The sequence below is a fragment of the Ictalurus punctatus genome, chromosome 5 (assembly GCF_001660625.3).
Source record: "Ictalurus punctatus breed USDA103 chromosome 5, Coco_2.0, whole genome shotgun sequence".
NCBI classification, from domain to species: Eukaryota; Metazoa; Chordata; class Actinopteri; order Siluriformes; family Ictaluridae; genus Ictalurus; species Ictalurus punctatus.
Genome location: NC_030420.2, coordinates 33,446,606 through 33,471,616, shown reverse-complemented (window position 1 = coordinate 33,471,616; position 25,011 = coordinate 33,446,606). Strand labels below are relative to the sequence as shown.

The 25,011-nt window shown below is 44.5% G+C and overlaps 1 protein-coding gene across 3 annotated transcripts; it reads right to left on the bottom strand.

The window, feature by feature from the left end:
- Window positions 1-10,625: 10,625 nt before the first annotated feature.
- mindy4 (MINDY lysine 48 deubiquitinase 4) lies at window positions 10,626-24,216 on the bottom strand. 3 transcript variants are annotated; one of them, XM_017468956.3, is made up of 18 exons: window positions 23,879-24,216; window positions 22,596-22,715; window positions 22,315-22,517; window positions 22,035-22,227; window positions 21,003-21,235; window positions 20,834-20,892; window positions 20,598-20,707; window positions 19,811-19,927; window positions 18,287-18,375; window positions 17,960-18,055; window positions 17,808-17,871; window positions 15,718-15,783; window positions 15,519-15,586; window positions 15,358-15,421; window positions 14,381-14,542; window positions 13,687-13,867; window positions 13,064-13,148; window positions 10,626-12,943 (listed from the first exon to the last, which is right to left on the bottom strand). In XM_017468956.3, the coding sequence occupies exons 1-18, from the start codon at window positions 23,936-23,938 to the stop codon at window positions 12,895-12,897; spliced, it is 2,019 nt and encodes a 672-aa protein (XP_017324445.1). In that variant the 5' UTR covers window positions 23,939-24,216; the 3' UTR covers window positions 10,626-12,894. The 3 variants fall into 3 exon arrangements, 2 of the variants coding, with proteins under 2 accessions (XP_017324445.1, XP_017324446.1); XM_017468957.3 differs by having other exon boundaries at window positions 21,003-21,232; XR_001812787.3 differs by lacking the exon at window positions 13,687-13,867.
- Between the last annotated feature and the right edge of the window lie 795 nt (window positions 24,217-25,011).

The window sequence follows — 25,011 nt, the reverse complement described above, 5'->3', positions numbered from 1 at the left end:
ACACTGAAACACTGAAACACTGAAACACTGAAACACTGAAACTCTGAAACACTGAAACACTGAAACACTGAAATACTGAAACACTAAAACACTGAAACACTAAAACACTGAAACACTGAAACACTGAAACTCTGAAACACTGAAACACTGAAACACTAAAACACTGAAACACTAAAACACTGAAACACTGAAACTCTGAAACACTGAAACACTGAAACACTGAAATACTGAAACACTAAAACACTGAAACACTAAAACACTGAAACACTGAAACACTGAAACTCTGAAACACTGAAACACTGAAATACTGAAACACTAAAACTCTGAAACACTGAAACACTGAAACACTGAAACACTGAAACACTAAAACACTGAAACACTAAAACACTGAAACACTGAAATACTGAAACACTGAAATACTGTAACACTAAAATACTGAAACACTGAAATACTGAAACACTGAAACACTGAAACACTGAAACTCTGAAACTCTGAAACATTAAAATGCTGTAACACTAAAATACTGAAACACTGAAACACTGAAACTCTGAAACTCTGAAATACTGAAACTCTGAAACACTGAAATACTGAAACTCTGAAACACTGAAACTCTGAAACACTGAAATACTGAAACTCTGAAACACTGAAACACTGAAACATTAAAATGCTGAAACACTAAAATACTGAAACACTGAAACACTGAAACTCTGAAACACTGAAACATTAAAATGCTGTAACACTGAAACACTGAAACACTGAAACTCTGAAACACTGAAACATTAAAATGCTGTAACACTAAAATACTGAAACACTGAAACACTGAAATACTGAAACACTGAAATACTGAAACACTGAAACACTGAAACACTGAAATACTGAAACATTAAAATGCTGTAACACTAAAATACTGAAACACTGAAACACTGAAACACTGAAATACTGAAACACTGAAACACTGAAACACTGAAACACTGAAATACTGAAATACTGAAACACTGAAATACTGAAATACTGAAATACTGAAATACTGAAACACTGAAATACTGAAATACTGAAACATTAAAATGCTGTAACACTAAAATACTGAAACACTGAAACACTAAAACACTGAAACACTGAAACACTGAAACACTGAAACACTAAAACACTGAAACACTGAAATACTGAAACACTGAAACACTGAAACTCTGAAACTCTGAAACATTAAAATGCTGTAACACTAAAATACTGAAACACTGAAACACTGAAACTCTGAAACTCTGAAATACTGAAACTCTGAAACACTGAAACTCTGAAACACTGAAATACTGAAACTCTGAAACACTGAAACACTGAAACATTAAAATGCTGTAACACTAAAATACTGAAACACTAAAATACTGAAACACTGAAATACTGAAACATTAAAACACTGAAACACTGAAACACTGAAACACTGAATACTGAAACACTGAAACATTAAAATGCTGTAACACTAAAACACTGAAACACTGAAACACTGAAATACTGAAACACTGAAACTCTGAAACACTGAAACTCTGAAATACTGAAACTCTGAAACACTGAAACATTAAAATGCTGTAACACTAAAATACTGAAACACTGAAACACTGAAACACTAAAACACTGAAACACTGAAACACTGAAACACTGAAACACTGAAACATTAAAATGCTGTAACACTGAAACACTGAAACACTGAAATACTGAAATACTGAAATACTGAAACACTGAAACACTGAAACACTGAAACTGAAACTCTGAAACACTGAAACACTAAAACTCTGAAACACTGAAACTCTGAAACTCTGAAACTCTGAAACACTGAAACTCTGAAACTCTGAAACTCTGAAACTCTGAAACTCTGAAACACTGAAACTCTGAAACACTGAAACTCTGAAACTCTGAAACTCTGAAACTCTGAAACTCTGAAACACTGAAACTCTGAAACTCTGAAACTCTGAAACACTGAAACTCTGAAACTCTGAAACTCTGAAACTCTGAAACTCTGAAACACTGAAACTCTGAAACACTGAAACTCTGAAACTCTGAAACTCTGAAACTCTGAAACTCTGAAACTCTGAAACACTGAAACACTGAAACTCTGAAACTCTGAAACTCTGAAACTCTGAAACTCTGAAACACTGAAACTCTGAAACACTGAAACTCTGAAACACTGAAACACTGAAACTCTGAAACACTGAAACTCTGAAACTCTGAAACACTGAAACACTGAAAAGTTTTATTAAATTTGACATTTTAAACACTCAAAATGCCTCAAACTCAAACACTCCTCCAAAACATACCACCCATTTTTACATCACATAAACTCACTTATATTCACATATGGATATCATAATTAAAAATTAAATAAAAACAAGTAAATAAGTATAAAATATTTTTTAAAACCTTTTCAAATATGTACAAAGATACGAATATCACTGGATTATAATTCACACCGGACTGTCCGGAACGTCACCACCTTCTGACTCCTTCAGAGTCCACAGATGTGCCCCGTACTTTATCAAACACTCTCCGTTTCTGTTTCAGGGTTTTGTTCGTAAACAGGAATTGAACTCTTCCAAGTCTTCAAAGACGGTCTACATACAGCACGCTCTTCCCCGACATGCGAATCAGGCATCTAGCACGCAGTAGGCAGAAATCCAGCAATTTACCTTTGTGTTTCTTAAGTGCTGATGTCTCAGCGTATGGGCCAAAAAGCGTACGTAGCTAAGGGCATAAGGGAATAATCTGGAAGAGAATTTTGGAAATATTTCCACTTATTTGTTTGCAAACATTCTGTATTACTACACACAAGTCCCTTGCTGTTCAGAGCATTTTACATACGTATCTGGGAGAAAAGAGAGTGAACCACTGAAGAAACGTCAGACCACGGGCTCGCTCTGAGGCACCGCTCCGGCCGATCGTCTGGATTCATCGCTTCACAAACGGAGAAAATCTCAATTCAGATATTACACTTTTGGGGGTTTTTTTTCCCCACTGAAATTCTAGGAAATATGCGAAACTTTGTGGTTTCACATATCTAAAGGTACTTCGTGTGTAATTTAGTAAATACGCAGATGTCCCTTGTCAAAAAGGTCTAAAGGACTCCAATAAGAAACATGTGCAGGATTCTAATTAGAATGTCTGTCATATTTGTCCTATAAGATCGCTCATGGGATTGTCTAACAGGGCAAGACATAAATATGCCGTAGGACCCCTTCTACAGGAGTTTTTTTTTAAACGGGATCCATGTGGGTTCCTATTCAGGTCTATACGGGGGTTCAATATGATAGTTTTAAGAAACCTGAAGGTGCGCTTCCCACGGCGACTTTTTATTTGATTTTTTATGGTATTTTGCAGGCACCCTTATCCAGAGCAACTTACAGTTATCTCATTTACCACCGAGCAGTTGAGGGTTAACGGTCCAGCGCTGGGATCGGAACTTACAACCTTCTAATCAGTAGTCCGACATCGCTACCACTGAGCTACCAGTTTTTACAAAACGGCACTAAATGTATTTCCAATGAGGTTATTCACATGAAATTTTCACCAGACATCTGCGTTAATTCAAGAAATCTGGGAATATAAAGAATTAGGCAATTGCAGCTGGTTCCTCGCGTTACCCCGCCTTGGAGAACTGTCGTTTCTTCGCGTGTTCGGTACTTTTCTCCCGTGTGATTCCACTTTATTACACGTAACTTTATTTACGGCCTTTAATGTTGTGAATTCTTGATATTTTCCAGATTTCTTGAATTTCTTGAGCTGAATTTCATGTGAATAACCTGATCTATATATTTACTGAAGACAACGTCGACGCGTCCGATACTTATCACCCCCCCCCCCCACCCCCCCCCCCCCCCGCTGTATTAGTAATAGGAACTCTTTTAGGATTTTAAAACTTCCAAAGCGCCCTCTGTAACTTCTTATAAGTTTCCGAAAAGAGGACATTATTTCCGATACGCTTCTAAAAATCGAGTAAGAACCTACAGGAACAACCGCAATTCCGATAGGACTTCTTTTCTTTTATTTTTTTTTTGGAAGGGGTGTGAGATGTGTATGATGTTGTTATAATACGAGAACTTTACGAACCGCTGTAATGGTAGGTGATTATGGAAATCTCTCAGGAAGAGCTCGGGGAGGAATTTGAGCTGAGATGCTTATCTCGCCGCTTTCCTCACAGACCAGAAGACCGTTTTTGGCTCGCTCTCCACTATAACGCTTGTTTTTACATCGGCGAAGAACAACACAGACAGGACGTGACATCGAGCGAGATGAATTTCTGTTTGCGCTGCTTGTTTGTCCTCATTAAACTGAATTGTTGCAGGCTGAATATACACTGTAGAGGTTAATACCGACACCAATAAACCGCTGAGAACTTAACCGTCGACTACTGCGGGAATAACCCGCAGGGTGACACAAAGTTATAGGAAGATAATCAGCGACAGAACGGTGTGATGAAGCAGAGGTACTGTGACCACCCTGAAGTGGCGCATTTACCTAAAACATCATGTCCTGAAGTGTTTTCTTCCTTTTATCCATCCATCTTCTATACCGCTTACTCCTTTTCAGGGTCACTGGGAACCTGGAGTCTATCGCGGGGAGCATGGGGCACGAGGCGGGGTACACCCTGGACAGGGTGCCAATCCATCGCAGGGCACAATCACATACACACTCACACACCCGTTCATACACTACGGACACTTCAGACACGCCGATCAGCCTACCGTGCGTGTCCTTGGACTGGGGGAGGAAACCCGGAGGATCTTCCTTTTATATCACATACATTTTTTTAAATGATGTTTAAAGTTACCTGTAATGTTGTAGAACGTCCACAAAGTTAGTTCCTGTCCTCGCTTATGTTATAACAGCTATAAACAGCAGCATCTTTCCCACACCAGCCTCTCTCTTTTCTCTCGCCCTCATCACGCCACAAAGCATGAAAATCAAAGCGTTGACACTGGAGACTCCTTCCATAAATGTTACATAAACATGTCAACAATTACACACATGCAAAAGAAAGAAAGAAAGAAAGAAAGAAAGAAAGAAAGAAAGAAAGAAAGAAAGGGATGGACTATGTTTGTTTATTTATTCCACTATAGATGCTAATTTATTAAGAAGAGTTAGCAAGGATCGGCTTGCTAACTAGCTAGCAGAGGTTGTTCGACCTTCTATCGGCTGTCCTGTTCAAGTAAAACAATAAATAAATAAATAAATAAATAAATAAATAAATATAACATTTGAATTCATCATATAAAATGCTTACCGTAGAATAGAATTATTAGAGATTCACTGTAGCGTTAAATCCACTACAGGTCATTAATTCCATATAGCACCGTGCATAGGCTTGTGTGTAGCTTTTCTCTTAAACTGAAATAGTTCACGAGTGCCGGACGTTAAAATTAAAACATTAACATCACCGGCGTCCTGGTTTGATGTGAGGGGCTACAGAACAGGTCTCGAGATAGCGTGACCCTGCGAGAGACTTTAATTGTGGCTTAATGTGTTCTCCAAACACTCGCAGCTCCCTAAGAATATCACCCCGGCCCAAAGCGGAGCTAAAACAAGCAACATCTGTGCCAGAAAAACCGGTCCGCACAGCATGTTCTCACGCCACGGAGTCTCTGAAGACTCCTCAGAAACGCTGGAGATCGTCTGAAGAACACTGAGCTAGTTCCAGACACAACCTCTTCGGATTGCTTACATCCACCGTGCTCCGATTCGCACGTTTTTAGGACTTCAGCTCATTCACTTTGCAGGGGAAAGTAGCTACCACGTGCTCTAACGCTAGCTAGAAGTCGCCAGATGATGTCAGGGACTAATTTGCATGGTCGTTCGCATGTCGAATCGTGTTGCGCGAAGAAGGACGATTTTTTAAATGTAATCTTCCTAAAAAGATAGACTAGAGTTTATCAGACAAGACAAGCATGGATTTAAAGGGGTGGTTCGCACCAAAATTAAATTTCTGTAATCATTTACTCATCGCCGTGTCGTTCCAGACCTGTACGCGTTTCTTTCTTGTGCGGAACATAAAAGGAGATATTGTGGAGAATGTTTGGTAACCAAACCGTTTTGGTGCCCATTGACTTCTACTGTATGGACAAGAAAAGAGAAAAACACAGACATTTCTCAAAATGTCATCAACGATGACAGGATTTTCATTTTGGGGTGAACTCTCCCTTTAACTCTGAAGTGGTTACGTTATTTTCCACCGCCGCATGTCTGGGGTGTGTTTACATACCGTACGTATATACTACAGCGTTTCACACAGCGCTGTTGGGTACCGGATCTCGGATCGGTCAGGAGGTGTCGATGCATTTTCTATAACCGCGGCTCTGACGGTAGCGCAGCTGCAAATCACAGGTTTATTATTATCAATGCGCTCGTTCTGATACGTTATCGTTTCTACGGTAACGGCTCGTTCACAGGGACTTGGAAGGAGTCTCCAGTGTCAGAGGTTAAAGCTGTTTCCCCACGTCTTCAGGACAGAGGGGTTTTCGGGGAATCGTTGCGTTTTCTCGGTAACGTGACAAGCTGCGTGTTTTTGTTAACTTCAAGAGAGACAGAATAAAGAGAGGGCCGGTGATGGAACGACTGTTTACAGCTGCTATAATGTAAGTGAGAACAGGAACGAATTTGTTTCCTGGGCGTCCGACAACATTAAACGTAACTATAATTGGATAAAATAAAAACGTATGATGCTTTGTTATTCATTAAGTGAAAAATTGTATTACTCTATACGGTTGGTTAGCGGTTAGCCGTTAGCACGTTCGCCTCACACCTTCGTGGTCGGGGGTTCGATTCCCACCGTGGCCCTGTGTGTGTGCGGAGTTTGCGTGTTCTCCCCGTGCTGCGGGGGTTTCCTCCGGGTACTCCGGTTTCCTCCCCCAGTCCAAAGACACACATGGTAGTCTGATCGGCGTGTCTAAAGTGTCCGTAGTGTATGAACGTGTATGTGATTGTGCCCTGCGACGGACCAGGGTGTACCCCGCCTCGTGCCCCATGCGCCCTGAGATAGGCGCCGGGTTTCCCGTGACCCTGAAGGATAAGCGCTATAGAAGATGGATGGATGATACAGTGGTTGAAAAAAAGGAATAAAACACTTTGGTGATAACAGCAACTCCATAACCCTATCTCAAGTGTTGTATTGATGTACCATAGCTTATATAGAATACCCATAATGCACCATGGTGTATGTATGGAAGATGGAATGGAGCAGCATTTCAGACACAGAGTTAGTTAGCATCTGAAACGAAGTTTGTTACTCCGTCTAATTCTGACAACCCTGAAGAGAAGACCTCGCTCCGCCACTCCGCGGTTAAAGATTTAAGGATTTAAAAACGTCTGAAAAGTTTCCAGTCGACGTTTATCATTTTTATCTCGGGTGACATTTTTCCTTTCTTTTTTTTACAGCCCTTTTTAGACCGTTGGCCAGACCGGTCCCTGGTCGGCTTTAAAAACCGTCCTCACAGTAAAACACCCGGAGTGTTTTCGTGAATCAACACAGTTTATCGGAGACCATCTGGATACCGGTGGACGACATTTCAACACGTAGCTGAACATCGGTGGTGCCAAACGGCCTCAAAAATTCATGTATTCATTCCCTCTTTATAATGGGATTCGAATCAGGAGACGTTACGGGCTGCGGTTACAGTATCAGGTGAAAGGTCACGGATCTGTATGGTTTGCAGAATGACTTACGGTTAAACGTGGTATGAGTCGTGATTAACGGTGTGGAAACCGTCAGCTCAGATGGGAGAAGCTGTCCACGGGAAAACCACAACGCTGGACTTTACAGAAGAGCGGGGAGGAGAGAGAGAAAAAAAGAAAAGGAGAAGAATGTTCTCGGGTCACGTCGTGACGCGTACGTCTCGGGCTTGGGTACGAGGTGTAGCGTTTAGCAGAAATTCACGACTGCTCATCGTTCTGGGAAGATCACGTGTAACGTGAAGCGTGGTGGTGGTCGCATTGTGTGGCTTTCGGGGTGGAGGGAAGGATTGATGGAGTACAATACACACACACACACACACACACACACACACCTTACTGTAGGTGTTAATAAAAAGTTCATGCTGCAAAATAAAGTCCTTTCCCCACATAGGAAGTCTAAAGTTTAACTTTATCAATCAGTCCATATGAGAGGAAGTAATGAAGAGGCCACAGTGCCAGGTGTATGTGTGTTCATGTGTGTGTGTGTGTGTGTGTGTGTGTGTGTGTGGACCCTTGAGAAACACACTAAACCAATTAGCAGGGCTATAAATAAAGTCACGTCCATCACCGGCCCCTACAGAGCGCCCTTCACCTGATCCCTCCCCGAGCTGGAGATCACTTTAACCAGGAGACAGACAGCACAGATTAAAGGAAGAGACAGAGGAGACACACAGGGGAGTGTGTGTGTGTGTGTGTGTGTGTGTGTGTGTGTGTGTGGGAGGGTGCTAACACAATTACACACAACACACACACACACACGCTCCTTCTGCTTATGATCCTGTCTGATTTCCTGTTCAATAACACACACACACACACACACACACACACACACACACACACACGCTGAGTGGCAAAAACAAACACACACACACACACAAACATACACACACACAATTGTTCACACACACACACACACAACTGTTCACACACACAAACACACATACCTGTTCACACACACACACACCTGTTCACACACACACACACACCTGTTCACGCACACACACACACACACACACACACACACACACACAGAGTGTTGAGCAGCACTATAACAGTGTGTGTTTCAGTAATGTGTGTGCATCGCTCGGCCCTGGAGCTTCAGCACTGCGAGTGTAAACACTTTAATCCCGTTATCCGCTCCGAGGCTCCGAGTGAACACGGTGCTGTTATTTACAGCGCTCCCTCCGTGTGTTTATGGAGGCGGCTTCACTGCATCTGTTGGTGTGACGTTACTTTATGACTCATAACTCTTCATTCAGGAAAACAAACTTCTTTTCTGAATTGAAAAAAGCCGATGGTTTTATCCGCGTGGGGCCTCGCGAACGTCTCTCTTACGTGTAACAAACGTCACGTTCACTTCGGTTCACGGCCATCACTTCAGCGCTGATCTCACAACCTCGACGTCATTCCTCAAAACTCTACGCAACAGAACTCACCATCAAAACGCACATCGCTCTAGACTCGGACGCTTTTTCCAGTCGCTCGGACGCGATAAAGTTCAGTAATGACATTCGCCGTAAAGCGCATCTATTATGGATTTGAATCGCGCCTAATTTTGTACGATACGATAGACTCGCACGCATCCGAGGTCAAAAAACACTTTAATTTAACGTGCTCATCGTTTAAACTGCAGCGTCACCTTTTCCCCCGGTGTCACAAACGACTCGTTCGATGATCCGTTCTAAACTCCTCCTTTCAGAGAGTATACTCTGCTCTGATTGGTCTACTGCCGTCAGCGTGTGTTTCAAAAAGGAAACGCCCACTACCGTAACGAGTTTCAGCTCCGTCTGTCAGCGAGCAGGCGATGAAGACCGGGGGCGGGGCTTTGTGTTACAAACCTACGTAGGTTAGTACAGGACGTAAAGTCTGGAATCGCTAACGACTCGATTCAGCTGTTCAGAATCGATTCCTTCGTTCGGGAGTCGGTGACTCCGTCTGTCGTGAGCTTTGAATTTTTGAAACTTTGCAGATGTCTTTACATTCACAGACAGCTCCGTATGTAACACTCTACATGAAAGGGAATGTCTGAAAAACCGTAATAGGCGCGGTTAGGTCCAGTAGGTCCAAGGTGGACGCCATATGTTCGACTACACTATTGCACGCGTGCTGAAAAGGCACCGGGTGTCTCTGAACCGTCTATACCGTGTGTCTTTGGAAAGACGTGCAGACGCGGTGAAGAAACTGAAGACCGGGTAGGTTCGGGTCTGCTCGGTTTCAAGATGCGTGCCGTGAAAATTTGAAGCTGGATTGCTGACGAAAACCATCCGGAATACAGCTTTCTGGATGAGGCAGGACTCTTCAACCCGGCCAAGACGAGGAGACGTCGGAATTTCATTTGGCCAGCGGGCAACCGTCCAAGTACCTGGACAACCCGGGGCCAACATCAACATGGGCGGGGCTGTATCGGAAGATACGGCGCAGTGGGACGCAGACCTAGTCTCAGATCATGTCATGCAGGTCTCCTCGTAACGTCCTTGATGAGGTCCTGTCGAGCTGATGGTGTGACCTGCTGTGATGTCATTGTGTGTGTTAACGTCAGGTTCCACCGTGCTCAAATGGAGCAAGCATGGTTTCAGGATCATCCACGGTTTACCATCCCGTACTCACCCCCACACTCTCCTTTCCTTTACCCGACTGAGGGACGTTTCTCCACACGCAGGTGGAAGGTACCACGCGGAAACAAGCATCGGACGCGTCGACACTTTTTTCAGTAAATATATTTCCAATGAGGTTCCTTGCCTTGGAGAACTGCTTTTCCTTAGCGTCTTCGGTGCTTTATTCCACATAACTTTATTTTATGGACTTTAATGTGAAAATTAAAGTCCATTAAATCCCCCCCCCCCCCCCCCCCAGTTCCGTTCCCATATTTCCACGAGATGCTAAACGTATCCATAAAGTACACTGATGCAAAAATAGACATTTTGAAGTATTTTAATGCGTATATTTCAGGATAAAGTGGAGTTACAGTGAATCCAGACGGTACATTTTGTAGATTTTATGAATGTTTTGAATCTTGTATATTTGTCGTTGTGAAGGAAACTGCGTTAATGGTTAATACTTTACTTTTCGTGCACGTTTATAAATGAAATAGCGATCGGACACAAAAGAAAAGCTGTCTGTCAGGTTGCCACATCCTCGTTTTATCAACCGTCTCCGGTTAATAATTCCGCGGCGGCAAATGCGACTGTTAACGGATGGTTTTTTAAGTCCGTGGTTCATAAGTAATACGTACGTTAGACATGCGAGTCGCTGCTAACTCTGTGGAGACGAACGCTAGCATGCTAGTCAGTCCTGTTAGAGACGATAGTTGGCGTGAACAAAATTTGCATTTCCGAACTTGTAGAAAGGATGGGGTCAGACCTAACATCCGTCCAAAACCCGATCGGAAGCCATCGACGACGAATCCAGACGTTAAGGCGGATAAATTAATACTCGGGACGAAAGTAATGGCGCCGTATAAAAGGAGGGAGCAGGAGGAGTTAGTGTGTTTCTACGGTGTTACCTAAACACGCTGCGGCGGCTGAGCCGCATTACTGGAAGATTTAGCACACGCCGCGCTTAAAGGGGCGCTTTTTCGTCCTTCGGTCGCCGTTTTGAGTGAGCTTGGCCTTTTACCGTTCTCCGGAGGCGTGGCTAAATGTACATCAGCTGTGCCGCGAACACGTGGCGGTTTACTTGGTGAACAGGCTGCCCTGAGAATGAAGAAAAAACGGCCACGCTTGTGTGAAGCTGGTGTGCAGCTTCCGTTCAGGCGGTGAATGCGGGGTTTCATGCGCTCGGTATCGACGGGAGAAGGACGTCAGGTGACGCCGCACTGTCGTCGTGCGTCCGGGTGCGGCGTGTCGGGGGAAAGGGTCGGGTAAGGACGCTCGAGCTGCGTTTGTGCGTGGGTGGAAAGGGGTCCGTTATCCGAAAAGCTAAAATTAAAAATGCCAGATGGTCCTGTATAAACTGATGGGGACAATTTAGCAGGAAATTGTCAGAAGATCCGGTTGTGATCAAACCACACACACACACACACACACACACACACACACACACCCTCTAGAAATGTGAAACAAAATGTGCTTTCTAAAACTATTCTGTAATAACTGATATTATAATATCAGACTGTGTTTAGTATCACACACACACACACACACACACACACACACACACACACATTCTGTGAGTCATTCTGGTCATTTTTGCTGATTATAAACATTAATAGTTCTGTAATTCAGCACTGTTGTCTCGTACTGGCATCTTACACTAGAACCCTTAGTGTGTGTGTGTGTGTGTGTGTGTGTGTGTGTGTGTGTGTGATTCGAGTGAAAAACAAACAACAGAAAAGAAAAAAAAAAGAAGCGATTTTAACTGGGGTGTGTAAACTTTTTATCTCCACTGCAGAGGCTCGCGGAGGTACGAGATCTAGACGCGGGCGTTTTAGTAGCCGTCTCTCGGTGTTGCGTTTATTCGACTGGACGACGCTTTCATGCAGACAATCCGATCTCAAATCCGATCTCTAAACGAAACGGGAATAAAGGCCAGGAGCCGCTCGCGCGTGGATGGAGGGAAGAAAGAAAGGCGGGTATGATACGATCGGATAATATTAAATATATCATAATAATCCACTGGGATTCGTTTCCTCGTACCGGGTCCTGAAGTTCTGATGTGTCTGTGCGACGGCGGGTCCTGATCCGTTTCCGTCCTCTCGCGCCTCAGCGACATGCCGAGGGTGAAGATTTTTCATCGATCGAAAGAAAACGTCATGGTTCGGATCGGTTTGTAGTCGAGGAACGTCCACGGAACGACGCTCTAGCAGCTATAAACACTCGTTCCCTCAGCAGCCTCGCTTCAAACCCATCGTCATGATAACGAGAATTATATAACAGACGCGTCCTCGGTCCCGAACACGTCGAGAAACGTGACGTTCCAGTTTTACCTCTCACTCCGGAGACTCCTCCTGTAAACGTTAAATGAATCGCTGGAAACCGCTGTGGTACAAGCGGAATGGAACGCGCAGAGACGTGCTGAGGACAGCGCCGCCGCCGATGGAAAGGACGGCAGGCTATGTGAATAAATAAGAGATGAAAAGAAGGCGAGTAGCGTGCACTCGTGCAGAAACACGGACGGGAAAGAAAAAAAAAACGCGGGAGAAGGCGGGTGAGGAAACCGAGACCAGCGTTCTGATCCATCCGCTGATCAGAGAATGGGCTCGCTGTCGTTCCAGCTCACGGCTGCGTCCGTCCATCTGTAAGACCAACACACACACACACACACACACACACACACACACACACACACGTGTACGTTTTTAGATCGCGGGGATTCTCGGTTTTATGTTAGAGCTCAAAGCGTTTCGGAAACGGACCTGGTCCTGATGCAGAGCTCCAGCGGAGGCGTGAGGTCCGAATCCACATCCTCGGCGTCCGCCATCTTTACAGCCGAGTCTGGATCTGAAAACACACACACACACACACACACACACACACACACAACACCATTCAACTCTTCAACTACAGTACAGATCAGATTTCTCATGTAATCTTCACTGATGTTTAACATTGTGGTTTGTTCGATGTCTTTTTTATAGAACTTAAAACGTGAGGCCTTACAGGTTACCTGTGACCCCCCCCCCCCCCCCCCCCCACACACACACACACACACACACACTCCCAAGTAAAATCAGTCCGTACAGGATTTCGCGGCGTTTCTTTGCGATCGTTGCGTACAAAAACGCTCGATTCTGCGGCATCTGCGGCTCGGCGACTTGCGGAGTTTCCGGTCTTTCCGAGCGAGACCTCTCAGCCGTACTCGTGTTCGACGCACGTGAACCCGAAGAGCGCCGGAACCTGCGCGTTTTTTTTTTCTCGGAAAAATCGCGAGCTCCTCCGAATACCGCGGAGTTCGGCGTTAATTCCTGCCGTCGCGAAATCCTGGAGGGACTGTAGCACGGCTCGGGGACGCGCGTGTCGGGCTCCCGTGCACACTCACACACTGTTAATCGGACGGGGTCTTGCTGGTTGGCCAGGCCGTCGTAGTAATGCAGGTCAAACTCTCGCGGGCTCCGGCGGCTGGACGTCAGATCCTCGCACGGCGAGAACAGGACGCTGAAGTGACTCTCGCTGCACACCACCCAGATCGGAAACCTGGGGTTCTTCAGGTAAGAGCCGACCTGCAGCGGCAAATCACGCCGTTCGTTACTTGTCACAGATAATAAACGATGGAGGCGCGGCCTCCGCAGAAGCGTACTAAACCTCTGGGAAAAACACGCCGGGAAAACTGGAATTCTCTTCGTGAGAGTGGGCGGGAATGGAGGCGTGGGCTCGGGGAGTGAAAATAAATAAATAATTCAAACGTCAAACCAACCTAACTGTTAGAGACTTCATCTTAAAATAATAATAATAATAATAATAATAATAATAATAAGCTTACCTAATGCATCTTTAAAGGGGCTTTTGAGAGTATTTGAGAAAGTGCAGTTATAGGAAAATAAACAACTTCAGGAAGTCTTGAGAATAACTTATTGCATATGTATGGCGATTACACAGAAAATACACACACACACACACACACACACACACACACACACACACACACACGCGCGGTTTTATGATTTTAACACGAGGAACATGCGTTTAAAAAAACCCGTGTTCGTACGTAATCACAAACGCGGAGGCTCTCTCACCTTACAGATGTTGTAATGCTCGTACAGCGACAGCAGTCCGAAGTCGCAGCGCTCTTTGATCCCCTTCAGGAGGGTGAAATTCCCGTTTCCCGAGTCGAGCTTCATCTCGTCGTCGAACACGTTCGAAACCGCGCGTCCGCAAAGCAGCAGGTTTACCAGCTCCTGCAGAAAAGACGGCGGATCCGGAGGCGTCCATGAGTTTTCTACAACGGCGGCTCTGACGCTAGTGCGGCTGCCCGTCGGATACGCGAGCGTTTCTACAGTGACGGCTCGTTCACAGGAACTCGTACGTGAACGGGTTTGAAATCGTTTTTTTTAATAAAAAAAAAAACGTGTGCAATTGAATAATAACGTTTTCTGTAAGGAGATGTTTATTTCTTTACGGAAGGAGTCTCCAGTGTCAGTGCCTTGTACCGGGCAGACGTTGAACTTTTTCGACACCTTCGGGACGGGAGTTTACGCTTTTTACGGCGCGTGTGAAAACGTGACGTTACAGCTTTACCTCCGTGACGTGTCGCTGTTTAATAAACACACCGTTTTGTTCCGTTTATTAGGATGCTGATGTGATGATTATGAGCTTTTCATCCAAACAGCAAACACAGATCAGAGCCTTTTCTTGGGTTATAGTGCTGATGCACGGCTTTAAAAAAAAATTTTTTAATTAAAGCCATCCTTTACGCCCCGTCTCATGTTTACTTCTATAGGATGAAAAAAAGGGAACAGTCTGGAAGTCTTCTATGAGCTTCGGACCCCTCGGCGTACGCGGGACGGTTCGGCGTCGTGTTATATCTAAACAGCTCGAAATCGTAGCACGTGAAATGATCGTTTTAAACGCATCACGTCGACGCTGGACGTGTCATTTCAGATTTTCCTGCAGGCACTGAGTCAGGCTTTCATTATTCGAGTTAAAACGACGGGCTTTCTGCGTATTTTTCGCATCGCCGCTTCAGACTAGTCGTCAGGGTTCACGCACCAACCTGCGTGCAGTAGCCGTGTGCGCCGATCAGAGTGGAAGTAGGGACGTCCATGTCCCCTCTGACCCTGCACACAAAAGGAGAAAGAAATGAATCCGCCGCTTTAACGCAGGAATGGACCTGTTTTAAGTGTCAGACTCTGTGTGGAACAAATGGAGCGTTACGTGTGAATCGTTCTGGACAGGACGGCAGAGACGATGAGCAAGACGCAGCCGAACGGACCCGACTCAAACTGGAGGAGGGAAGAAAAAAAAAAACACACACACACACAATGGCCTGGGTGAACGGCTGCGCCGATCTGGACACGTGATGCAGACGTTAGTCATATGGTGAAGCGGTACACGTCAGATTAATGAAACGTACCTGATGAACGTGCTGTTCGATCAGCAGCTTTAAGTCGTCAAAGCTCTGAACGTCCACGCAGGTGATCTGAGGAGACGGAACAAATGAACACGCCAATACGTTATTTTCAAATCGTTAAACGCTTAAACAAACCGTATGTAAATGTCAAACGAAGTTAAAAATCACTAACGTGAGTAATCATTTACTTATTAATCATACAACAACCATAGCAAGCTACTTAACATTTGTAGACGAAGTTAGCCGAGAGGTCGTCCGCCATTTAGTTTCGAGCCGAGAGGCTTCAGAAAACATGGCGCCGTCTCCTCTTGGAAGGAGGCGTGGCCTGTGTGTCTGTCTCTTGGTAGGAGGCGTGGCCTGGGTGTCTGTCTCTTAGAAGGAGGCGTGGCCTGTGTGTCTATCTCTTAGAAGGAGGCGTGGCCTATGTGTCTGTCTCTTAGAAGGAGACATGGCCTGTGTGTCTGCCTCTTAGGAGAAGGCGTGGCCTGTGTGCCTGTCTCTTAAAAGGAGGCGTGGCCTGTGTGTCTATCTCTTAGAAGGAGGCGTGGCCTGGGTGTCTGTCTCTTAGAAGGAGGCGTGGCCTGGGTGTCTGTCTCTTAGAAGGAGGCGTGGCATGGGTGTCTGTCTCTTAGAAGGAGGCGTGGCATGGGTGTCTGTCTCTTAGAAGGAGGCGTGGCCTATGTGTCTGTTTCTTAGAAGGAGACATGGCCTGTGTGTCTGCCTCTTAGGAGAAGGCGTGGCCTGTGTGCCTGTCTCTTAAAAGGAGGCGTGGCCTGTGTGTCTATCTCTTAGAAGGAGGCGTGGCCTGTGTGTCTATCTCTTAGAAGGAGGCGTGGCCTGGGTGTCTGTCTCTTAGAAGGAGGCGTGGCCTGGGTGTCTGTCTCTTAGAAGGAGGCGTGGCATGGGTGTCTGTCTCTTAGAAGGAGGCGTGGCCTATGTGTCTGTCTCTTAGAAGGAGGTGTGGCCTATGTGTCTGTCTCTTAGAAGGAGACATGGCCTGTGTGTCTGCCTCTTAGGAGAAGGCGTGGCTTGTGTGCCTGTCTCTTAAAAGGAGGCGTGGCCTGTGTGTCTATCTCTTAGAAGGAGACATGGCCTGTGTGTCTATCTCTTAGAAGGAGGCATGGCCTGTGTGTCTATCTCTTAGAAGGAGGCGTGGCCTGTGTGTCTATCTCTTAGAAGGAGGCGTGGCCTGGGTGTCTGTCTCTTAGAAGGAGGCGTGGCCTGGGTGTCTGTCTCTTAGAAGGAGGCGTAGCATGGGTGTCTGTCTCTTAGAAGGAGGCGTGGCCTATGTGTCTGTCTCTTAGAAGGAGGCGTGGCCTGTGTGTCTATCTCTTAGAAGGAGGCGTGGCCTGGGTGTCTGTCTCTTAGAAGGAGGCGTGGCCTGGGTGTCTGTCTCTTAGAAGGAGGCGTGGCCTGGGTGTCTGTCTCTTAGAAGGAGGCGTGGCATGGGTGTCTGTCTCTTAGAAGGAGGCGTGGCCTATGTGTCTGTCTCTTAGAAGGAGGTGTGGCCTATGTGTCTGTCTCTTAGAAGGAGACATGGCCTGTGTGTCTGCCTCTTAGGAGAAGGCGTGGCTTGTGTGCCTGTCTCTTAAAAGGAGGCGTGGCCTGTGTGTCTATCTCTTAGAAGGAGACATGGCCTGTGTGTCTATCTCTTAGAAGGAGGCATGGCCTGTGTGTCTATCTCTTAGAAGGAGGCGTGGCCTGTGTGTCTATCTCTTAGAAGGAGGCGTGGCCTGGGTGTCTGTCTCTTAGAAGGAGGCGTGGCCTGGGTGTCTGTCTCTTAGAAGGAGGCGTAGCATGGGTGTCTGTCTCTTAGAAGGAGGCGTGGCCTATGTGTCTGTCTCTTAGAAGGAGCCGTGGCCTATGTTGCCGTCTCTTTGAAAGAGGCGTGGCCTGTGTGCCTGTCAGTCTCAGTGAAGGATGTGTCTGACGTCACACATCAGATCATTAGCGACGTATCAGGTTGGGTATCGGATTGTCTCAGAAGGAGAGAGACACACCCAATCTCTGGACTCACAAATGAGAACTTTTTTCCCCACAATAATCACGTTATATAAAAGAGTTGATTTGAGAAAACTGAGCGAATTACTTACCATGTCCAGAACACCGTCAGATCTGTAGTGGCCCATGGGGGTGAACTGACTCCTCCCTGAGTTTCTGTAGACAGAACGTAAGCAGGTGAGGAGCTCTTTATTATTAAATTCAGTTACACACTTAATCATCCGTTTTTTTTGTTTTTTTTTACATGGCGACGGTGACGTTCTTCCTGTCTGCAGCTCTCCACAGGATTCCAGCCACGGCGTCAGTCAGGCACTTCGTCCTCGTGGCGTCGGACAGTCTCCTAAAAACAAAACCCTGCGTTAATAACGTAGTAATAACTCCCGCTTTAAACACGCCCACTGCAGTGACCGGTGCTGAAGCAGACTTTCACAGACACAACATACTTTTGTGATGAGAATCCGTGGCCCTTTAATGAAGGTGTTTAAGTGAAAGAACTCAACAGGGTTCACGGAAAAGCTGTAAGAAGGTCGAAATGACATTAAGAGGAGAACTGATGCGTGAAAGCGCTTACTCAGAAAGTGCGTCAGTGCTGGTTCCTCCGAACAGAAGCTTCTGGAGGACGGCGGCCTGAACGGCAGCGAGCACTCCACACGGCCCGCCCTGCTCACAGCATCACAACACCGTGCGCTTATTAACAGCGGATCAAACCGTAGCATCTCAACACGCACTCTCAATCGCTCACGCAAGCGTGCGTTTGTGTAAACATTTCAATGTTGTGCGATTTGGTATTTGGAAATTTTCATTAACATAATTATCCTAAGCATTTATTTACTAATTTATTGTTTTAATTATTTTTTCCCCCATTCACTCGTTCATTAATTCGATCTGCTGTTACGAGTTATTTCACTGTTTATCATCATCAACAATTTCCAAAACATTTATATATTTATTTACTCATTTGTTTACTTTATTTTTAATTTTATTAATTTATCTAAGAATTATGTGTTGCTGTTTGTTTACTGATTGGTTTGTTTGTAAATATTTATTTATTTTTATTTTACTGTTCTATTTGGCTATTATGATTCATTTTTAAAATGTATAAATAATTTTATATATAATTATTTATTTATTTCCTTGCATATTAATTTATGTAAAAAAAAAAAAATTATTTGCTTTTTGTAAAACGTATTTATTTATTTTATTTTTTTTACAATTTATCGTATTTATTTATATATTTCATTTGTTATTTATTTACTTGCTTGTGCCCATCGATTCATTTGCTTAAGGTGCACTAATATTGGCACCCTGGGTAAATATGAGGAAAGACGGCTGTGAAAAATTGTCTTTACTGTTTAACATTTTGATCTTTTGTCCAAAAAATTCACAAAAAGACTCTGCTGTCGTGGATATCAAACAATTACAAACACAACACAGGTTCATATATAAAAAAAAAATCTTTCTTAAATATATTCACCCCTACGAATTCATATCAGAAAAATATATTTGAAGTATATTCCCGTTGATATGTTAGATTTATTTTAGTACACCTGGGTGACTAGGAACGGGAAATTGTTCAACCGTGACTTCCTGTTTCACAGGGGTATGAATATGAGGTAACACACAGGCCAGATTCCCCTAGTCATTCATAACGATGGGTGAGAGCGAGGAATGTAGCTGTGATGTGCGGCAAAAGGTTGTTGAGCGTCACACAATGGGAAGAGGCTGTAAGAAAATGTTCTCACCAAGGGTGCCAATATTAGTGGTGGGCACTTCACTTATTAATTTATTTCAAACATTATTGACTTATTTTTAATTTTTGTCATTATTATTTATTTGAATCTTTAATGATCTTTTTATTTATTGAATCTGTCGTCATGAGTTTATTGTGTTTCGAAACATTTATTTCATTTTTTCATTCATTCATGAATTTGCTTACTTATTTATTTATTTATTCCCTGCCTTAAAGCTCTCTCTAGATCATTTAGAAATATTCACCTTGCCGTTTTGGAGACATTTATGTACCTGAACCCTTTTAACTGACCCCTTTTGCCATTTCTTAAACCCCAGACAGCGTTTTAGATTAGCGGCTAATGACCTTCTTCTGCACGATGCCGTATCTCAGAGCGGGTCTGCTGGAAAAGCTGAAGCTCTGACATCTCCATTCCTCGCTGAAGCAGGCCGCGGGGGAGCCGAAGATGATCTCCTTCAGTGCCTGGAGTTACAGCGGGGATAATGTCATTGTCCAGGGGCAGGTCACATGGTACAGGCTCAGACTCATAAAGCGCAACGGGAACGTATTCTACGAAGCGAACACAGCTCCGATGGATATAAGTGCAATGTCGATTCTGGAGGTTTCGTGCTGTTTATTACGTGAGGAATACATCCCGCCGTGCCGTGCTGTTACAGGACAATAATCCCTGATGCAGAAGCCTTAAAGCTCCAGTGTTACCTCTGTCTGTTTACAAATCGCTGACACTGGAGACTCCTTCCATAAACGTTAAATAAACGTGTCTTTACAGAAAACACAGACGATTACACACGGATCTGTTAATCTCTTCACGTCCAATATACAAGCCCTGCACTGTATATAAACGCCCTGTTACTATAGAAACGATAACATATTAGAACGACGGCATTACAGCAGTTTCGGACAAGTAACCATCGCCTTCTCTTCTGGCCAATCAGAATCGAGAATGTAACAGCACTGGGTTTACAAAGTGATCATGTTTATCCTACCGTGACATCACAAGGTCACTATTCATTTGTATTAGCTAATATAAGCATAACGTCATATTGTTCTGCACCTTTTTACATTTAGGCTTCGATAATAATAATAATAATAATAATAATAATAATAATAATAATAATAATAATGTCCTTACGATAGCTGTTTTCTGGTCCATGGGACGTTTATTCCAGACACGGTGACGCGAGAGGATATCAATGGGAACAGCGGGCAGTCCGGTCGAGACTTCCCGATCGTCTACGTCATCTGCAAAGCAGATCAAACGAGTGTCACGTTCACGAATGCACGTAGACAGGCGTCATTAGATAGGAGGGGGGAGGGAGGGGGGGGGACTTTTTGTTATGCGTGTCTTTGACGTTAAAGACGCAGTACCCAGGACCAATCCCGCCATGTGAAGAGCATCCGGTCTTGGACTAGGCGCCGAGTCATTTCTGAAGGATATAAATAAATAAATAAATAAATAAACACACTGAGTTCATGCACGTTTCTGATGATAACACGTACAGTCAGGATTTCTAGGCGGGAACGCGAGTTCGCTTACCTGTGAGCCCTGAGTCGAGGCGTTCTGTCGCTCTGTCCAGTCTGTCTGATCGACGGCGTGCTTTCTCGCTCGAGGGCGTTCAACTCGTCCGATCCGGTGTGTGACGCGCCCGTGGTGCTGCTGCTCCAGTTCCTCCGGTTCCGTCCGGACGAATCCTCTTCTTCGTTCTTGGGTAAAAGAGACGGAGACGCTGCGGTCTTTCTGACAGGACCACGTCTCCTGGCGTTTTCCTGCTGAGCGATACGTCAACATGAGCACGCCGCTTGAAAAAAAAATCTGTGACGCTTCGTAAAATAGGGCTTTCAGAAGGAGTGTTTCAGAAGCAATGCTGGAGCCGTACTCTCTGGAACAATAACACTGAACAACCTGCGGGACGGCAAACGAACTGTACACAGTCTCTGCTAACACTTACGGAAGGCTCTCAGGAGCGGTCCATGACAACAATCACGACGACAGCGGGACGTTTTAAAGAGACGCGGAGCTCGTCGGTTTGCGCTCGGCCGCGCATAAAACCGCTAAACGGGGACGTTTCGGCCCTAGAGTCTGACGAACGTCGCTTTCGAATCATCGCGCACGTATGAGACGCGGCGAGCGAGTGAACGACGTCGATAAGGAACCGGGCTTGGGCGGTTTCGCATCGTGATTGTTGATATGGTGACGTTTTCTGTAAGGAGGAGTTCGCTGAACGTGTAATGAAGGAGTCTCCAGTGTCAGCGCTTTGTAACAGTCAGAGGAAAAGCTGTAGCTTTACATTTTCCGATATCTAACCGTCGAGAGAGAGAGAGAGAGAGAGAGAGGGGGGAATAAAGAGAGGCTGATGAAGGAACGTAAGTGAGAATGGGACTGTAACTGTAACTTTGCTTCTGCTGATTGTTTTCCTAACACGGCACGTCCTGGAGTGTTTAACTGCTTGCTTTGCTCGTGTATTAACACAAACTGCAGCCATATTTTCTCTGGGGAATTTCTCAGTAAAAAGAAGCCACAAGAAACGATGCTAATCGGTAGACGTGCGGATGAATCGGTGCGCGGTACCTGAGAGGAGGCAGCAATAGGACCTGCCATGATGCCTCTCCTCATTCTGCTGCCCCTGCTTGTCTGCCCGTCCCCACCTCCGAGCGTCTGCTCCGAGCCCGGGCCTGCCGTCGGTGACATGGCGTTGAGGTTTCCTTCTATCTCTGGCGGAGACGAGGAGCCGAGCCGGGACACGGCGCTCGTCTCAGATGACCTGAAAACGTTTCGAAATGGAAATGAAATATACGCAGCGTGTATATTTATACAATCAAGACTTTCTTTACGAAACACGTTAAGACACCTCATCTCGTCCGTGTGCGGTTGTGCGAGATCTCTTCCCCTTGTCACGCGATCTTCATCGGCGGCGGAGTCAGAACCGGGTTTCGACGCGGTACGCTCCGCGCTCCCATCCCCTTCGACTGGGCGCTTTTTGACGTCTCCGGCCTTCTTCATCCGCTCCTTCGTCATGATCTCCAGCATGGTTTTCAGCGGCCGATCTTCGCTCTAAAGATTTTTCCGAAAGAAATTAGACAGGACCTACTGCGCCGGTCTGTTGCGTTACGCGCCGTGTCGACTCTTTACCTTATTCTTCTTGTACAGACTCTCTAAGTGGAGCACTCGGCACAGCTCCGAGCGGTTGTTTATGCTCGAGTTTGTCCGTGGAAACTCTTCGTCCATGCAGGCGATGGTTTTCTTCAGACCCTACGGAACAGGTTTAATCGAGCTTGCGTCAGCAGCCAGTGCGAAAGCATCAGAAATGTAAACGTGTACCTCGCAGGTAGTCCGTCTAAAATTATACCCGAAGTTTGTTTTATTGATTTTTTGCACTGATTTTATTTGTTGTTGTTTTGTTTTTTTTTATATCCTAATTATACGTCTAAATGAATTAATAAACATTTGAGTTTGTAACCGCCTCACTAACATGTTCGGGGGCCGGTAAGATCTTGCATTAAAGTAAACGACTGGAATTAAATCGGATCGATTCTCACAAACAAACACATGGTTATAGCAAACAAAGGAAAAGCGTAAGTGCAGACAGTGTAGCTGCGATGTACAGAAGCGTTTTATGTGGTATGATATAGAGATGGCACCGATCCGATACCCCACGATCGTGATCCGCCGGATACCAGCTAAATGAATTTAATTCCATTCTGTAACAAATGGAAAAGACTGGAATTGGCTATAGAGAAGTTTTTTTTCCCGCTTTGGAACGGAAAACCAGTTCCAGTTCATCCCAAAGGTGTTCAGTGGGCTTGAGCGCAGGGATCTGTGCAGGACGCTCGAGTTCTTCTACCTTCTTCCGACCTTCGCACACCCCGTCTTCATGGAGCTGGCTTTGTGCACAGGAGCGTCGTCGTGCTGGAGCAGTGTTCGGGGACTCTTATTTCCAATGAAGGGAAATTATAGCTTTAAAATTATGAAGACTAAATTCTACACAGTTGTGTACTTACAAATGTGAGGAACCGGTTTGGAGAAGAACTACTTGTGCGTGTGTGAGAGAAGGTCAGGGGTGTACAAACTTTTGGTCATATAGGTTAATCATCTGTGCTCTGTTTATTAGCATACGTATACGTGATGTATGTGTTAATAAATGTTCTATAAATGTTTATAACCAACCGATCCACTTTTATTGAACAGATATTAGGGTTCCATGCGTCTAAACACAGTGAAGTGTTATTATTTCAGCACAGAGACACGTGACACGTCACCCGGAAGTAGAAGGTTTGTTTGTTTATTTATTTATTTATTTATTTATAACTTTAATGCCTTGCTCAATTGATCAGAATCTGCTATAGTTATGTAGGCTAACCTACAGCTCTGTGTGATAAACATTAGCTTATTTTTTAATTTCATCTTTTACCCACCTTTCTGCTGAGATATTCCCGCACCACAGCGGCCGCGACCTCCTCCACATCTCTCCCCATGATGATCAACACCGACACCGGGGAGCTAGCTTACCTAGATAACCTGTTAGCAAGCCGCCTAGCTCGCAAGCAAGCTAACAAACTACACACACGGTGGGGGGGGGAAATAATAATCCGTTATTACTGTTAAAACATGTTTTTATGGCTGTAAGTTAGCCTGCTAGTCAAGCTACGCTAGCTAGGTCTGTTGGTATCCATGGTAACCTACTTAGCGCGTTCACACGAACACGCTCTGTGCGTGTTTGGTATATCTCCTGTCTGAATGGCTGAGTCATGAAATGATTGACAGCAGCGCTACCCAATTACACGCCCTTTGGTCGGACGCGTTATTTGGCGCAGCAGCAGCGCCCTCTTGTGGTTAAAATGGGTCACTGGTGCACTTGTGCTTAAGAAAAGAAGTAATGTTTTGCAAAGATAATATATATATCTATATGTGTGTGTGTGTGTGTGTGTGTGATCTTTTATTTTTTTTAATTATACATATTTCTAGATTGAATCATTGTGTACTTTTTTTTTCTTTAATTGTTTTGATTTTAATTTTTTGTGTGGGTGCCATAACTTTCAAGATTCATGACTTGTATCAAAGGAAGGAAATTTGCCCACGACACACCTTAAACACACTTCAAATACAGTACAACACACAATGAACCCAAGGCGAACACAATGACCGAACACTATATAATCTATTTAATCTATATCATTAATCATTAAACTTCCTATAAATTAATTTATGCGCAGCAGCTATAATTAAATCCCAGTGTTAAACTTAATAATAATTCTAAGATTGCAAAATGACATATTTTGTAATAGACGAATAGATAGAATTTTGTATGGATTACAAAATTACAACAACAGCAACAACAACAAAAAAAACACAATGGAAGAGTAAATAATGAATAAAAATGCCTTAGTATAATAAATGAATTAGCTTAAAATGGAATGTTGCATATTAATTAAAACATGTAGCATAAATAAACAAAGTATATATTATTATTATTATCTTACATTATCCTGAGAAACCCAATTAAAGCTAACGTTATTTCTGAATTTAAATGTACACCATTACCAAGGAG

Excerpts from the sequence above, each read along its gene's own strand:
- mindy4 (XM_017468956.3), bottom strand. The coding sequence starts at position 23,938 with ATGGGGAGAGATGTGGAGGAGGTCGCGGCCGCTGTGGTGCGGGAATAT. Across the intron at positions 20,893-21,002 it reads CCTCGACTCAGGGCTCACAG|AAATGACTCGGCGCCTAGTC; the intron begins GTAAGCGAACTC and ends TATATCCTTCAG. Across the intron at positions 12,944-13,063 it reads GAGCTCTGCATCAGGACCAG|ATGGACGGACGCAGCCGTGA; the intron begins GTCCGTTTCCGA and ends TTGGTCTTACAG.